Raw genomic sequence first — 18,004 nt, 5'->3', positions numbered from 1 at the left:
AACGACGGAGGGATTTTATCGCAATGTCAGTTTCATCCCTGGCTTCCCCTAGCTGCACCTAGGACTTCTGCCAGGTGCATTACAGGCCTGGTTGGCTGCCTGTCGGTTTCAGTGGCTGCCACCCCCGGGGCCTGTACTGGAGGGAGTTGGCACTGGGCAGTGCCAGACAGGCAGGAAACGTCCACCGAGTCGAATTGTTTTAAAAATATTTTATTCTATAGAAAATACAGTGTTCGGTACAGTGTGTTCTGATTCTCTCCCCGCAACCTCCAACCCCCGCCGCCACCCAACCTGCGCCTGCTAGCGCCAGTTCAGCTGCAGTTCTTTTGCCGAATGCCAAAGACGCTTCCTGCACATCGATCTGGCAAACTTATCTCCAGGACCTGTTGGTAAAGACCCCCAAAGCTGCCAGTCTTGCCTCGGGCTGCCCCTGCTTCAGCTGAATAGGCTGATAGCACCAGGAGAGAATTTCCCCCCTAAAAGATCCTTCATGCAGACAAGTTTACAGCACTACCAATGTGTACTGGAAGGCTGCTGGCCACTCACATTAACTGGGAGCCATGAGAGATCTCCCATCCTCTGGCCTAGGTGCTGCCCTCCAACTTCCCATGGCCGTGCAGTCAGCAACTGCGGTAACACCCCGACCTGAATCCATTCTTTTTGGGTGCTGTCAGTACCAAGAGCTTCCTTGGTTTCCACCATTCAGCACCAGCTGGATGGACTATGCACCCCCCAGGCCAGACATGAGACCAGGGCTTCAGGCCAGAGCCCAGCCCAACAGTGTCCTAGCACGAGGAACAGGCACCTGGGCCCATTGCCCCCACACGTGCCAGCTGTGAGTTGGCCTGCACAACCACGAGAACCTTCAGGCTGGTGTGGAAGGGGCCTCAAAAGGGCCAGAGCGGCCCCATGGTAAGGGCTGATAGAGCAACTTGGAGGGCAGAGTGAGGCAAGGTGGCCCTTCCTCCAACTCCCCGAAAGAAAGGGGGCTAAGAGAAAGAACTACTGCAGACAGCCCCATCATGAGAGCAGTAGATGACCTTCAGGCTGGTACTTTAAGTACCTCAACGAGCCTCCAAAGATCTCACCCACTCTCCATGCCCGAGGCCTGCCTGACATCACTCTCACGGGCCCAGTGGTCAAAGTCACAGACTCCATCCCAGCCACAAATTTAGAGAGGGGTGAAAACTGGCTACATCACCAGCCCTTCATCCCATGTGATTCAGCTACCCCAGGACAGGAGCTGGCCTTGGAACACGGGGCTACTCTATGGAATAAGTGGGCAAGGAGGGAAGTACTGACACCAGCTACTGATTCTCGCTGCTTCTACTCAATTTCGGACAGGTCCTATAGCTATATTTGATCGTGTGCTAGGAGAGACCCAAATGGACTGCCACCACCATCACCTGGCAATGGTTTGCCTCCACAGTGGGGGTCACGACTGATGAGTCTGAAAAACACAAGGCCCAGAGACAGCCTGGAGGGTTTAGTTTACATTGCAGACTCTTCTAGAACGGATTAACTTTCTTTTAAATGGGGGAGAGACTTTAGAGACAGGAGCCAGAGAACAGGTCAACAGCTACCGTCACCACAGAAATGCCCCACACCTACAAGATGACCAGGTCTCTGTGTCTTCTCCTGTGCTCAAGGGCAGCCAGAAGCTTGTACTCAAACCTCTCCTAAACTCCACAAACCCTCCAGGCCCAGCTGAGGACGAAAAAAATCAATTCCCAGCCCAGGGAGAGAGACTAGAACTCTGCAACACCATTTTCCTAAGCAGCTGGTCCAGAACTCACTGCTCCAGAACATGGAGGCACCAGCATGACAAACGAACACAACACAGATCACTGATTTCACTGGGTCTCACGGTGGCAGAGGGATGCCCCAGCAGGAGTTTCTGTCCCACTGCACAATATAAAGCATGGGCAGAGTAGGTCCTTGCATGCATCGAATACCCACCCCACACGCGGACCCTTTCACGTAATGCCCCCAAAGAGGCAGGGCAAAGGGACAGACGGTCGGACAGTCAGAAGGGTCAGCAAGAACTGCGTCGTTCTGCGGGAAAACAGGAGTGCAGGCCTGTAAGCCACTGATTTCAAGAGAGGGGTCCTCACTTCCCCCATGTGCCCAGATAGCTCACGCCGTGGTCACAAGAGAAGCCCACTGATTCGGGCACATCACTACTGGAAGGAAAAGTAAGTGTGTCACTGAAAAGCCAGGCAGGTGAAGACCCAGCTGAGACTGAGACCGACTGCATAGTCTGTGCTTGGGAAGACGAGTGAGCGCCCACAGCTAAATCCCTGGCAAGGACCGTCTGTGTCTCCTGCGTGGTCAAGACCTACCCTTCACCCGCTGCTGGGCATCAGAGAGTCGGCCGTCCCAGCAATGCTAGGATCACCTCCAGCAGACAAGGCCAGCCGCCAAACCCTGGGACCTAGGGGACTGCTGAAAAACCAGCAACAAAGAGACGCTTCTCCCTTTCAACAGGTGGGCTGAGCAAACGGGCTCATAACATCCCTTCCTCACCACCTCCCTATCTTGGTCTGATCAAGTCACCACCGTTTGACGCCTGGAATGGATGAGCTGACCCTTGCTACAGGCTTCCAGGCTCTTCCTCCTCAGAGTCGGGGCCGATCCCTGCTAGAGAAGATCGCCCTGGCTGACACGTTGTTTCCACGGAAGCCAACAGAATAAAGCAAACAACGGCTTCACTCTGACATGAGACCGCACAATTCTACGGGATGGAAAAGGCCAAATCCCCTCAGGCACGATGCGGATAAGTCAGAGGCGGCCCAGGGAACGACGTGCACTAAATACTGAGACCCACAGGAACACACATCTGCTAAGCGGATTGGCCACAAATCTCCCCTGTTCCCAGTGATGGTTTGGACATTCTAGCGGGCCTGGGCTGCACATGCTCCTTCCACCTTCCCCATCACCTCCACAGCTCACCACGCCTTTCCTCCCGGGCCTTTCCTCCTCCTCCTCCATCCCTGGGACATGCTTTTGCCCAACCTGGTTTGCATGGATCTACAACTGTCTTTTTCAGGCACCAAGTGTTCCCGGTCAGGGTGAACAGACGACCCTGCTAACCAAGGTGCAGAAGGCAGCAGGTAACATCACCAGCAGCAGCCTTCTCCCAGCCCAGCAGAGCAAAACCACACAGCTAGTAATCAGCGTGACCACATAATGCAGCCCACAGCTAGCAGGGGCGATCTCCACTGCCCGGCTGGGGGAAAGCAGAGCTGGAATGAAGGATGGGCATGCAACTGCTGGGCATAACGAGGGGTTCAACAGTCACCCGAGAGGATGAATGATGTTATGGGGGGACTGGGTTGCATAACATGCCCCCGGTTGGCTGCGAGATGCTACCCCATGTTCCGAAGTCCCTGTAGGTTTGGGTGATGGGTTCAAGACACAACAGGTGCCAGAGGTTTAGGATTGAGTCCCGGTGAAGCAGGGCAGGATGGTTATGCAGCCCTAGAGCTGGGAGCGAGACAGGTTCCCGCACCAGGGCAGTGCAGGGAGGCGGCCCAGAGCCAGGTACTGGAGACCACGGGTCCAAATGAGCTGGCTGTGTTCAGGCAGCATCCAGAGTGCCGAGAGGATCAAAGCCCAGGCAGCAAAGAGCCACCAGCGGAGGCTGACGGCTCAGGGCTCGCCTCCCTCATCCTCTCAGCTCAGCTGCCGTGAAGCCAACTGGGGGCAAAGGGAAACAGCGCCTGGTTTAAGAGCTGCGGCTGGGAACGCCAGTGGTCCTGCCCCAGACTCCCAGAGGTGCTGACCCCTTCCCTCGGGGAGGCAGCTGCCCGGCACACCTGTACCAGGGCACGGGCCAGCTGAGGAAAGGGACCTGGACACAGAGCACCACACAACACGCTTTCGTCCTACCGGCCCCAAACGGGACTCCTATCCTTCGGTCCGCGCAGGCACCAGCTAAACCAGCTCACAAGGCAGGCGGAGTCACGCGCGTGAGTTTAAATCTCATTTCAGACTAGAACCACCATTCGGCTCAGGAGTTACACAACAAAAGAGCAAGCCGGGGGGGGGGAGGAGAAAATAAAACACCCACAGATCCCTCCCCCGCCCCCGATCTCCACCCCACAAACGAAGCCAGGCGGTCACGATTTCACTGAAGAGGAGGAGCAGGAGGAGGAGGAGGGGGGAAGTCCTCTCCGGGCTCAGTGGGCAGGCTTGGAAGTGGAGCCATGGCTCCTGGGGAAGATGCCCTTCTGGACGCCCTCAGAAGTTCACAGGCCCTGTTCCTGCCCCGGCTTCTTGCCCTTGGGGATCTAACTGTCCTCGCCGTTCTCTCCTGGCCCTTTGATCAGTCGCTTCTGTCCCCGTTTCCCCACGGGCCCCCGGGGCTTGGCGAAGGCCTGCTTGAAGGCGTGCTGCTTGGGGTGGACCTCGTCGTACAGGAACTCCGCCGTCAGCTCGGCTCCGTCGTCTATCTCGATCTGGCGCACAAAAGGGCACATTAATGCTGCCGCCCAGCCGGGCGCCTGCGGGGAACGGGGAGCGGCCTCGTCCCCCAGCTTTGAGATGAGAGCCCCCCACTGCCGCCTCAACGACCCCTGGAGCAACACCAGCTCCCCACCCTCTGCTCCCCACCATCCAGCTCGGCTCGGATGGCTGAGGCGTCCCGCCCTACAGAGCCGATACGGCTTTCCAGAGAGCTGCTGGCAATGGCCGAGCTCCCGGCTGCTCCAGGGGAGCAGTTACCTCAGAGCCACACCACTGTACCTTCAAAACGCCCTCTGGACAGCCAACGCCCCTCCCCCGATACGCCCCCTCGGGCACTACGCTAAGTCCCATCCACACTGATCTGACGGAGGTTTTAAGTCGGACATTCCCGAAGGGAAGTGTCTTCCGAGGTCCCCTCCGGCGGCATTTCTCAACAACCGCTCCACAGGCTGGCGCCGGCCCCCGAGGTCTCCCCCACACAGCCAGCTGCTCTCTGGGACCAGAAAGGCTGAGAAATCCTGCTCCAGCCTATCCCGGTGGAACCAGCCCTGCCAGGGCCCCTGGGGTATGTTCTCCTGCATGCTCTGAACTGGCTCCAGGGACAGGACATGGGCCACTTCTCTTGAGGACCCTGCCCGTGGATGGTCACCTCGGATGTTCTCTCGCCCAGCTTTGGACCACCTAACAATTCCAATCCCTCCTCATTGTTCACCCCCTCGGGAGACAAGCACCCAGGTCTCTCTCTGCATTCTCCAGCTGGGAGCACGATGGGAGACACAGACTCACCTTCTTTGTAATCTCCAGGGAGAAGTCCTGCTCCACAGTGTCGAGAAGCCGGCTCTTGCAGCTGGAGTAGAGCATGCGCTCCTTAATGCCGCACTTGTACCCGGGCATGGAGTAGATGAACACTGCGAGAGAAGGTGAGACGGTCAGCCTAACCCTGGCCTTCACCGCTGAGGAACAGCTGTGAATGGGGAGCCAAGGGTCAGAAGCCAGCCTGGGTCCCACCCGGCTCTGCCCAGCATGCTCACAGGAGGGCCCCACACACAGGCCTGTGCCGCGCTCGCTGCCAGAGACAGGGCAGGAAAACCACAAGCGTGGGCAGAAGGCGGAGTAACATCACGTGCGCCCAGGGCAAGGAGCCGCCGGAGTCGGGGCTCTCGGGGGATACGAGTCCCTGGCCGAGGGCTGGGCAGAGCTCACCCACAGACTCCAGGTAGTCGCCCTCGTGAGAGTGCTTGTACAGGAAGAAGTGATAGCGAGCGGAGTCCTGGGGGATCCTCCTGGGGAGGTCTGCCAGCTCCGTGGCATTCGTATGGACCAGGTCTATAGTCTCCCGCTCGAGATCCAGTTTCTGGTGGAAGGGGAAAGGGGGTGGGGGTGGGAGAGAGAGAGGGAGATCAGCGCGTAACACTGCCGTGGCCTCTTGGTGGCTCTGCAGACTCAAGGAAGGAGCACCGGGGGGCGGGAGGGGGGCACAGCACCAGGGAGCCCACCCGGCCTCCTTACCAGCTGGATGTAATTGATTTTCTTCTGCTTCAGCAGCTGGATGGCCTGCTGCGCCTCGGCCTGCAGCGGGAAAGCCAGGCCCTGCAGCGTCTGGTGTTTGCTCTCCACGCTGATCTCCGTCTTCACCTGAGAACAGAGACCCCACGGGCCAGTGACATGGGGCCGGGAAGCGGGGGGTAAAGCAAACTGAAACCACCACAAACTGGGCTACTCTGCTGCAGCCAGGGTGGGGGACACTCCACCCACTGACCTCCTAGGCAGGAGACAATGCATGGTGGGTGAGAACCCAACCGCCGCGGACGGGGGGGGGGCTCAAGAGCCGTGATCCTGTGCACCACCCAGCCAGCCAGTCCACAGAAGCGCTCCTGACCGCACGCGGCCGGCCAGCGTGCTGTACGCCCCAGATGCGCAAGTGGCCCCGCGTCCGGGAGCCTCAAGGCTGCTCTACTGCAGCGTGGCTGTCTCTTGGGAGGACGTGGAGGGCCACCTGGAAACCACCTCATGGAGCAGCCCGGCTCAGCGCGGCAAAGCGTCAGACCAGCGCACCAACTCTGCCAGACCACGTCTCTCTGGGTCTTGCTGCTCATCTTGGAGGCCTACGTGGAGCTGCGGAGAATCCCCTCCAGGCACACACCCTCACTAGCAACAATACTCAGCAGGGACAAGGAGGTTCACACCCTCCGAAGGGGGCCCTCAACTATGGACTCCCAACTCACGAGGGCTGCGCTGCGCCTGGAGCTTGCTGCTGTTAAAACAACCAGCAAGACCTGCTCCTCTCAGCACATCTCCACCGAAGGCCTGGAGGACCTAGCGTCAGACGGCCCCGAAGCAGGAAGCCACTCAGAAGCAAAGGGAGGAGAAACTCTCTCTTCCCCCACCCTTACGATCCACCATAAAGCTAAGGAAGCGGCTCAGACCAGGGTCACTGGAGGTAAGCGACTGAACCCCCGTGTCCCTCTTTCCCATCTGGGCTTCTTCAGAATTCAGTGGCAGCCTGCGGCCGGCGTGCTGAGGGCAGGAGCGCGTGCAAGATGGCCGCCCTCTTCAAAGCACCACATGGACGTGGCAGTACTGGGCGAGTCGTGACACAAAGTCACAGAGGCCACCAAAAGTCCAGTCACCTCACTTCACCAAGACGATCAGCTTTCAGACAAAAGGACAGCTGCCAGGCGGCCGCTATTCAGACCGCAGGCCCTGGAGCAACGAGAGCTGGTTGGCCCTGGGAAATTTCATAAGGGGGGCGGGGTTCAGCGTGATCGTACACCCCTCTACCGTGACCACCACCACCAAGGGAGTGTGGTGCATCATTTCCAGGAGACCGCTGCTCACTTGCAGGGTTTGTATTACGTCAGACAGGTTGAGGGGGACAGGGGGCCCTGCTAACTGCAGGAACGAAAAGTGGGGCCCATCGTGAAAAGTTTACTCGCCCCTGTGCTAGAGACCGGTTCGGAGAGATTTACGGGGCCACATGGAGTGAGACAGACCAGAAAGAATTTCCTGACCGCCCCCTGCCCAGCAGCATTTTCTTGACAACTTGTTCCCATGAGCTGCTCTGTGTTCAGGGAAAGGTCTCGCTGAGATATTTTCCCCAGCGCTGATCCCTGCCTAGGTGGGTGAGCCGTGAGGAAAGATTTCAGGGAGGGAGAGGACCCCGGGTCACCCATGCACATGTCCGGTTAAAAATAACTTGGGGCATGAAACACGCGATCCAGCACTCCACAGCCTCGCAACAGAGGGATTTCAAACGCAACAGGAATGGGAAGCGACGTTTGCTTGCTCGAACTCTACTTCCACCAGCAGCTGGAGTGTTTCGCCCTCGTTTGTCAGCCACAAGAACCCCTTAGCTGCACGATGGCTCTCGCCAGTTTTGCCACGCGAGCGCATTTTCTGTAGAGCTCTGAGGAGAACCTGCTCGGCCGACACCCTCACTGCCGGCCGAGGGCTTGCTCTGTGCGTCTCCCATCTGGTTCTGGGTCTGTACAGCACCCAACGCAACAGGGTCCCAGCCCCTGACTGGGGTTTCCCGGCACGACTGCAATAACTAACCACCTCTCAGAACAGCAGCTGGTTTTGTCTAATTTTGGGGCGCAAGCACATTGCAGAACTGCATTTGCAATTCTCAGTACCTGCTGCCAAGGAGCAATTGACTGTAGCGTGTGCGCACCGTTAGTTGTAGACAAAAAAAAAAGTGGACAGTGGCCCAAATTCCCAGCAGAACATTACAGGCGATGGGAAAAAAATCTCAGAGCAAGCCCTGGCCAGCTGAGTTGAGCAGCTGGGACGCGCCCACCCTAACAAAGAACACTCAACATCAACCAACCCACGCTCCGGTGCACTCAAACCACTTCAAGGAGAAGGAGAGGCAGAGAAAACATTTCTTTTGTTGGAAATTCAACTTCACACCTGCGTAGCTGACGCTTCAAAGCTCTCCCAGCAGCCCGAGAGGTGCCGTTCAGAGCCCAGCTGTCAGGTTCAAGGGTGTAAGCAGCAAGGACAGAAATCCCACTCAGGAGAGGAGGTGAGGAGAGAGGAGAAAGTCCCCCAGGAAGAGCTCAAAGCACAACACAGCGTACCTCTTCAGGGCTGGGGAATTCCACCAGCGCTGGGCAGCACCAACAGCCCTCTACAATCTGTCACATGGAACACAGGGAGAAGTGGCCACATCAGGGACGGACCAGAGGAGAGGTCGGCTCTCTGCAAAGCTTCACACATGCAGCTCGGCAACGAGAGGTGGCTCAGCACCAAGAGGGCCGAACACAACACACAAGCCGCGCGTGGAAAGGCTGCCTCCTGTGCGGGTGCCTGGTTGTGCAACGGCTGTCATTGCGACTCCCAGCTACATGACTTGCTACTCGTTGAAAATACCCATAGAATCCTAGGGTGGGAAGGGACTTCAGGAGGTCATTGAATTCAGCCCCCTGCCCAAAGCAGGAACAACCCCAACTACATCATCCCAGCCAGGGCTTTGTCAAGCTGGGACTCAGAAACCTCTTAGGAATGGAGATTCCACCACCTCTCCCCCATCTTCCGGGCTTGGGCTCTACACAAGTAAAACACCTTCCCCTAGGAGCAAATAGGGTTCAGCCATTTTTGGGTGAGGAAAGATGGCTCCCAACTTGCCCTTAAAAGAAGGTTTTGTTTTTTTCCTTAAGGCGGCCTGGATAGCGCTGACAGACAAAACGTGTCAGAACCGCTCCCCTCAGAGAACCAGAGCCCTGGCCTGGATTTCATGGTGTATCCACCTCCGCCAACTGCCACCTGAGCAGCCTGACCTCTCCTTGTGCTCGTCTTCACAGCGCTGCAAACCGGGAAGGCTGCGTGGGCTAGCATGGGTAATACTCTCACGCACTGCTCAGGCACAGTGCTTTACAAGCAGTATTATCCCGTTAATGCAGATGGGTAAACCGAGGTCCTAGAAGAGGGATTTTCACGCTTTGGGTCCCGGCTCATCAGGGTTAGCCACTGGTGGGCCGCCAGACCTGTTGCTTACCTGAGCGTCCACAGGTACGGCCACTCAGCACTGCCGGTGGCCACGGTTCACCATTTCTGACCAATGGGAGCAAGAGGAATTGACGTGGGCCAGACCGCTGGTTGCTGCAGCTCCCGTTGGCTGGGAACAGCGAACCACGGCCTCCGAGAGCTGCAAGCGGCCAGGCCTGTGGCCACTCAGACATACAAAGCCTCTCGCAGCCTGCCAGCCGCTCACCCTGATGAGCTGAGGCCCAAACCCCTGCCTAGAAAGAAACAGCGACTTGTCCGCAGCCACCCTGGAGGCCAGGGACAGTGCGAACTAGGGCTCGGGTCACACCACACTGTAAGTGCTGCCCTGGATGACCCACAAGCCATCAGGAGCTGTATGAGATAACCAATCCCACCCTGGCTTCTCACCCTAAGCATGACCCCCTTGGAAAATGGGCAGAGCAGAGCTTCCTGCCCTAAAACCCGTTCTCTAGCCTTAGGCAGCCACACCGCACAGCTCAGAGTGCCCATGTTTGGGAAAGAGGAGCTCAGGCTGGACTAGGTTGTGGAGAAGAGCCACCTGGACTCCTGGGGTGTGGTGGGTCTATCATACAAGGGGAGGCTTGGCCGTCCCACCTAGCACTGAGACAGCAGAGAGGTAATACAGCGGCTCTCACAGGGGGTGAATCTCAGAGCAGGTTCAAGAGCTACTTAAGCGCAAAGAAAGAGCTGGCAGAAAAACAAGTGGATAAAAGCTGGCCACCAGCAAACTCAGGCGGGAAATCAGAAGACGTCTAACTGCAAGAGGGGCGAGGTTCAGCAGCCCTGGGGGTCACTTCTGGTTTGTGTCACATGGGTGCAGGTCAGCTGCTGGGATTATTTGTCCATCATCTCCCCTGCTACAGAGGGGCCTTGGTGGACCTTGGTTCCCTTTGCCTGCGCCACACAGCATCCAGTCTCCTGCAGGCTGTAATATTTTGGTCTAATTTGCATGGCTGGTGGTGTTTAATGGCCTGTGAGATGCAGTAGGTCAGATTGTTGGTGAGCCTTAAACTCTGACACGCCTAAGTGAGGCGGCAGCAAATGTTACCATGCAAGGACTTGCCTAGGGCAGTTTAGCAGCTTTCCCCAACCAAAAATAATCCATGAGGAATTGGAAGCATGGGGCTGAGTGAAGCGGGCACGAGACAGACGGGAGAATGTGCAAAATACCCAGAGGCAGGCCTACCAGGTCAGTCCTAGAGTCCTGGAAGTGTGTGTGGAGAGAGGAGAAACTGGGTCAGCAACTCAGAGCAAACCAGAGGGGCAACACCCCACACATGTCTCAAATCAACGGTGGAGTGCAGAGGAGCCTCCAGGAGGAGGCAGGCGTGCGGACAGAGCACAGCACAGCACAGCACGCAGGGGAGGGGAGCGGACACACTGGAGGGGAGGGGCCTACCATCTCACCGCTGGAGGCCAGGGAGCCCAGATCCTGGGAGCACAACAGGGGAAAAAAGCACAAAGAAAACATCAGAGCCAAGGAACCCACCTGCAGCAGGGAGAGTCCGTTCACACCTGCTTGCGAGAATCTAATGCAGAGGAAAGTGAAGGGGGAAGACAACTCTTGGCACCTTCAGTGACTATTTGTTGTGGCCTGTCCAACTCTCCAGCCACCACTGACCCCAAAACAAGCTGGGTGATTCCCCCCAGGGCAGAGAGGTCCTGTTTACAGTCCATGGCCCAGCTGTGGTCCAGAGCACCTCCTGGTGTTGTGAGCAATTAGTGAAAGCCAAGGAGGAGGAGGCTGGGGGTTTAGAAGTGCACGTGGACCCACGGAAGGATCCGAGAACAGGAGGGAGGCGGCCTTCAGGCCGGGGCAGCGGGCTGCATGGTGCAGGAAGTTTAGATGCTCCAGAAATAAACACTGAGGGTCTGACTCCTCTCCTGCCCAGATCCACACGCACATGAAAGGGCAGGACTAGGGAGCTGAGGCTTCTGCATAAGCTGTACAAATCACAGAATCATAGAACAATAGAGGTGGAAAAGACCTAAAAAAGCCATCATGTCCAGCCCCCTCCTCTAAGCAGGACCAAACCCATCAGATCAGCCCTGCCAGGGCTTTGTCGAGCCGAGACTTAAACACCTCCAGGGATGGAGACTCCACTACTTCCCTGGGTAGAACATTCCAATGCTTCACCACCCTCCTAGGGAAAAAGTTTTTCCTAATGTTCAACCTGGACCTTCCCAACCGCAACTTGAGACCATTGTTCCGTGTTCTACCATCCATGACCACTGTGAAGAGCCTCCCGCCAGCCTCTTTGCAGCCTCCCTTCAGTAAGTTGAAGGCTGTTATCAAGTCCCCCCCTCAGTCTTCTCTTCTGCAGACTAAACAGTCCCAATTCCCTCAACCTTTCTTCATAGGTCATATGCTCCAGCCCCCTAATTAAAATCAGTATCAAAATTGCACATCCTTCATTTAACCCGTCCAGCCTCCTCAAAAGAGCTCCCCAGCATATTCCCTTACAAGTCCTAAATCCAGCTACTTCGGAATGGGATGGACACCCTAATCCAGGATATCGCTGCAAACCGAGAGCCCAGAAATGCTGCCACCAGCTGGCTCTTCTGCTATTGACTTCAAAGCCTGCAAGTACACGTAAGGCTTTGTGATCAACCGTCTAGCGCGTGCACGTCACCGGCCCTCTGACACAGAACGCACACTGACTGACTGGTGCACAGGCCCGGTCCCGCTGAAAGAGATGCGCTGTCACAGCAACAGCAGGTCCTTCGGCCGTTCCTGGGACGTTCCAAGTGGCCACAGGGCAGGGGCAGGTAATTACTGTCGCAGAGGGGCCATGCCATGAACTTTGGTACTGGTCACAGGCCGGCTCTGGGTTCCCCGGAAGGGGCGGGAACTCGGACAGTAGGGGTGGCGCCAAGGGCTGCAAAGAATATGTGAGTGTGAAAGAGAAAATGTGAGAGATACAGACGCTGTGACAGACTGTGCGCTGCAGTGTGTGTGTGTCCGACACTGACCGCAGCCCACAGCACGTGTGCGCTGCAGGGGGGTGTGTGTGTGTGTGTGTGTGTGACACCGACCGGAGACCACAGCACATGTGCACTGCAGCATGTGTGTCTGACTCCGACTGGAGACCACAGCATGTGTGCGCACGTTGCAGTGTGCGTGTCTGACACCAACCGGAGATCACAACGCGTGTGTGCGCTGCTGTGTGTGTGTCTGACACCGACCAGAGAGCACAACGTGTGTGTGTCTAACACTGACCGGAGATCACAGCGTGTGCACACTGCAGTGTGTGTGTGTCTCTCTGACACCGAACGGAGCCCACAGCACGTGCACGCTGCAGTGTGTGTGTGTGTGTGTGTGTGTGTCTGACGCCAACAGGAGCCCACAGCGTGTGTGCGCGCTATAGCATGTGTATGTGTGTGTCTGACACCGACTGGAGATCACAACGTGGGTGCGCGCTGCTGTGTGTGTGTCTCTGACACCAAACGGAGCCCACAGCATATCTGTGCGCTGCAGTGTGTGAGAGAGAGAGAGAGAGAGAGAGAGAGACACACACCGACCGGAGATCACAACGCGCATGTGCACTGCTGTGTGTGTCTGACTGACCAGAGATCACACCGTGTGTGTGGGTGGGTGGGTGCGTGTGACTGACCAGAGCTCACAGCGTGTGCGCACTGCAATGTGTGTGTGTCTGACACCGACCGGAGCCCACAGCGCATGTGCACTGGCTGCTGCTGGGTAAGTTTCAGAGAGAAGCCGCCCTCTGCCCTTTTAAGGGAAATCTGTCCTGCTCTATTGTCTGTCCCACGAAAGCTCACCTAATATACTATTTTGCTAGTCTTTAAAGTGCTACTTGACTGCTTTTTGCTCTGCACCAGAGTGAGTCACTTACCATCCATGCCTCAGACTGCAGCAGCCCCGCTGTGTCTCCTCTCCGCGGGTACAAGGGCAGGGGAATGCCCTGATTTCAGCACCACCACCACCCCCTGCCTCTGCCCAGCTAGCAGGAGAGCCCTAGGAGCAGCTTGGCTGCAGACGGAATAAAGTGGGGCAGGGACAGCTGAACACATGCTGCTGGCTGTAAGTCTGCACACACTGCTGCCCAGCCGGGGAGGCAGGCGAGAAATGCTTGGTGGACCAGATCCCACCCCCCAGGGTTGATTTTCCCACCTGTGCCACAGTGCATGGCAAAGAGGCGGCTTCACTAGCCATGTCTGTCACAATACTACAGAGCCCAAGACATTTGCAGCCTCCAGCCAGTAAGTCAAAAGCACTTGGCTCAAATTTTCCATTGCTCTCCTCTGCCTGAAGGGGAGAGAGCAACAATAGAATTGTATCATGAGGTTTTGAGTGGAGGGAAAAGAATACACTTCTCCCATTTAAAACAGTCCAAAATAAATCACTTGGACTCCATACGTTTCGACAGGGCTGGAGGACAAATGTCTGATGTCCAAAGCCCATTTCATGGAACTAGTGCTTAGCCATTTAAAAAATGGTCTGAATTTCACCACTATGTCTTTGAAAACAGACAGCATGTTCATGGTCTGTTCTGGTCTGGCTATGGTCTGAAGAAGTGGGCTGTCCCACGAAAGCTCACCTAATAAATTATTTTGTTAGTCTTTAAAGTGCTACTTGACTGCTTTTTTTGTCATGTTAGCTACATGCATAATTCTAGACGGGAGCCCTCTGAACAGATGCGGTGTGCATCTGAGTGGTCAGAGAAGTGGGAACGTTGATTTAAAAGGCACACAGGCTTGCCTGGCAAAACTAAAGGAGCTGTAAACGGCAACAAGCAAATCCGTGTGGAAAAAGGAATTCACTAGCACAATACCTCCAGCTTCTAATTTTCCCTTACATGCCTTGGAAATTAAATGACGGTGAAGAGGATCAACGTTAATGCACCAGTAAGGCTGCAAGATTGAATGCTCAAACATCAGAAAATCCCCAAGGTTTAAGGTTGCTCTGGCAACGCGAAATCTGCCACATACCATATTTGCAGTTCTCTCTCCTCCTTTCCCTTCATAAACATAAGCCTTAATCTATTATCTACAGACACCATTAGAGACACAGGCTGTGCAGTAGGGCAGAGTTAGCTTTCTGTCTAGGAATGCCAGACTCTGCATCTTTGCACTGATGCCAGAAAGTTAGCAAGATCAACTTTCTTCCCCCTCGCAGTTAACCTTTAGCCTATACACAGAACTGGAATTCCAGAGACACTCTGGCTGTGGCTTCCCTACAAAAAATGGGCGCGGACTTTTAAACGACAAGAGGATACCAGCACTTGTTAGCTACCGCACGGCCCGATTCCACTGCAAACACAAGGCACCTGCAGATTTTACTGCGAGGAAGCTACTTAAGACCAACCCTACACCCCCTCACTTGTGGTTCACCTCACGCAGATGCCTCAGAGCAAAAACTACACCACGCCCCCTTTCTCTGGCAGTGCAAACCAGGCCTGCCTTTACCTGCTCTTACAATGATGCATGGTAACTGACAGCTGTGTTCTAACAAAAATCAAATCAGCTGCACCTTCGATATTCGGCCCCACCAGGCTTGGGTTGGGATTCTTTTACCTTGTGCCTGCCAGTGCTTTTGTTGCTAAGGTGATAACACAGATGCCTCAGATTCCGGCTCTATGGAATCAGCGGAGTTCAGGGTTCCCGGCTCGCTACAGATCTCCCAGCAGATCAATCAACAAATGCTTTCCGCACGTCTAAGACATGGTTTGACCCAAGCAAAGGCCAGGGCTGTCCTGCGAGCTGCGTGATGTTTCAAACTCTCTAAAACGGAAATTGTTATTTTGTGACCGCATATGTGGTGCACCCCCCTCCTCCAAACGTTTTCACACTTTTAAACTCTTCCCCAGGGCATTTAAAGAGCAAGCTAAGGACAGCAGCTTCTTATGGACAAAAGGAAATGAGCTGTTCCCATGTTTTTCACATGTGCAGCAGAACAGCCCCATAAGACCCATGAGCATGTTCTCAAAGTCCCACACCTTGTAAGACGGCTGCCTTGATTAGGAAGTTTCCCAGGCTTTCTGCAAACCGCACAGGCACAAAACTCATCCTGTGGCTATTAGATTTTCCCATGAATTCTGGGAAGCACAGTTACAGCTATGTTTCTCGTAGCTTTTCACATCCATCCTCTTCTGGGCCACATTCCTGACATTTTCTCAGTCTGAAGTTTTCAGGCTTACCTTCTGCTGATTCAGCCCGATGGGTTCTTTTATCCAGCACCCACCAGAGCAGCTGGACGTGTTCCAGGTATTTTTCAAAGGGATTGTCTTGCATAGAGAGTTTTTGAGGAAACAGGTTTTTAAAGAGTATGTCAGTCGAGTGTTGATATGAAAGTTAATGCATTTGGGTCTTGCACCAACAGAAAAGTCAGACGGCAGTTCATCCCACGGGAAAGCCTACTCCAGCTTGGGCAGTCAAGCACACTGTTACCTGATGAGATCTATCACTCAACTACCTGAAATGCCCACAGTCAATCTTTCCCCTCTCCTGGTACCACAGACTTCTATCGAAGCACTAACGCATTCACCTGAGGCTCACCCTTGGGCTTGTTCACCTGTTCCATGTCACAACGAGTTATTTCTGTGGCTGCCATCAGCTAGATCGTTGCTTTGTTCATGTCCTTTGCTTGCCACTGCCTTTGAAGAGGTTCCGTTCTCTTTGCTCCACTCCTACTCGCACTTTGGGACACCGCTTTTTGTGCTCAAGCAACCAGACAGGGTCACTTACGAGCCAGCACTTTGTACTCTTGACTTATTTGCTTGACTTAAACCCTTGCACTCCGAGTAGAGCATAGGTCATCTACGAGTTTCCTCCACTTCACTCTGTCTTGAGACAAAACTTCGAGCGGACCCCAGCAGTACCCCAGTTGTTTTTCAATCTCAGCAGATCTTCTCTGCACCGTCCGAGGTTGTCGTCTTTTGCATTTTCCTCGTGGGTTCCATCTGAGAGCTTGATGGACTCTGCTGGATGATGGTTTTCTGAGAGTGCAGCCTAACCATCCCCACCTACTTCTCTTGCTTTGAGCATCAAGTGGTTCTTGCCCTGCTCTGTTCCAAAGCTGCTCATTTGTGATCTCCTTGCCCAAGTTTCTGCAAACGAGACTTCCCCAGACCGAGTCTCTCCAATGAATGAGAGCGAAGGATGACACGAGTGATGTGAACCTGTAGCTACTTCTGTGATGCTGGAGGGCTTCCAAAAGAACAAGTGAGGTCTCCAAGGACTGGAGAAGGGCCAAAATAGTTTCTCTCTTTATGGGGGGGGGGACCAAAGAGGACCAGGGGAATGACAGACCATAGGATTAACTTTGGTAGCTAGGAAGATACTAGAACAAACTATTAAACAATCTATTTGTAATCACCTGCAGGATAAGAGTGTGATATGCAACAGCCAGCATGGATTAGAATAATAGAATGGTAGGGCTGGAAGAGACCTCATGAGGACATCAAGTCCAGCCCTCTGGCCAAAGCAGAATTAACCCCAACTGAAACACCCCGGTCAGGACTCTGTCAAGTCGCGACTTAGAAACCTCTAGAGACGGAGGTTCCCCCACCTCTCTAGGCAACTCGTTCCAGTGCTTCACCACCCTCCTGGTGAAGGAGTTTCTTCTAATATCCCAACCTACTCCTCTCCTGCGGTAACTTCAGCCATTGCTCCTTGTTCTGCTATCTGACAGCACTGAGAACAGCCTCTCTCCAGCCTTTTTAGGGCCACCTTTCAGGAAGTCAAAGGCTGCTGCTAAATCACCCCTCACTCTTCTGCAAACTAAATAAGCCCAGATCCTTCTGCCCCTTCTCACAGGTCATGTGCTCCAGCCCCCTAATCATTTTCGTTGCCCTCCGCTGAACCCACTCCAGTGCATATACATCCTTTCTACACTGGGAGGCCCAGAATTGGACACAACGCTTCAGATGAGGACTCACCAGTGCGAAATAGAGGTGAATAACTTCTCTAGATCTGCTCGCAATGTTCCTTCTAATGCACCCCAATATACCATTAGCCTTCTTGGCTACAAGGGCACACTTAACTCATATCCAGCCTCTCATCCACGGTAATCTCCAGGTCCTCTTCTGCTGCACTGCTACTTAGCCAGTCGGTCCCCAGCCTCTAACAGTGCTTGGGAGTCTTCTGTTTGTTTGTCCAACCTGTTCTTCAGTGCCTCAGAGGATGGCGATTCCGCAATATTTTTGGCAGCTTTTTCCAGGGCTTAACAATCCTTAGCTCTGGAAAGCATTCCTGATACCCACATCTCCTTTGCTGCAGATTCAGCCGGTTACAGAAAGCTCATAACTGGTATTCAATCAGCTGGTACTCTCACATAACCAGCACTGCCACCAGGCCTGATCCCAGCACCGCCACCAGGCCTGATCCCAGCACCTAGGCTGGGGTCAGCTGAGCCCGAATGAGGAATGCAACGGGACGGCTGCTGGATATGCGGGTGGGATCAGGGTTTGTGCAAGTGCTGGAATGTTACCTGGGTTGAGCCTCTAAAACGGCAAGATCTCTACAGCACACCCTACAAAGCTCAGGCAGCTGAATTCAGACCCCGCCT

General features: G+C 54.9%; 1 protein-coding gene across 1 annotated transcript in view; it reads right to left on the bottom strand.

Annotated features, from left to right (window-relative positions):
* Positions 1-192: 192 nt before the first annotated feature.
* TWF2 (twinfilin actin binding protein 2) overlaps positions 193-18,004 on the bottom strand; it is a 59,205-nt gene continuing 41,393 nt past the window's right edge. The window contains exons 6-9 of the mRNA XM_075004929.1: positions 5,977-6,102; positions 5,671-5,821; positions 5,254-5,375; positions 193-4,460 (exon numbers count right to left, since the gene is read on the bottom strand). Coding sequence (XP_074861030.1) covers positions 4,293-4,460; positions 5,254-5,375; positions 5,671-5,821; positions 5,977-6,102 — 567 coding nt within the window. The 3' untranslated portion in view covers positions 193-4,292. The remainder of the gene's footprint in view (positions 4,461-5,253; positions 5,376-5,670; positions 5,822-5,976; positions 6,103-18,004) is intronic.

Source organism: Carettochelys insculpta, chromosome 11 (genome assembly GCF_033958435.1).
Source record: "Carettochelys insculpta isolate YL-2023 chromosome 11, ASM3395843v1, whole genome shotgun sequence".
Lineage (NCBI taxonomy): Eukaryota > Metazoa > Chordata > Testudines > Carettochelyidae > Carettochelys > Carettochelys insculpta.
The sequence above is the reverse complement of the archived record's forward strand: the minus strand, read 5'-3'. Positions and strand labels throughout refer to the sequence as shown.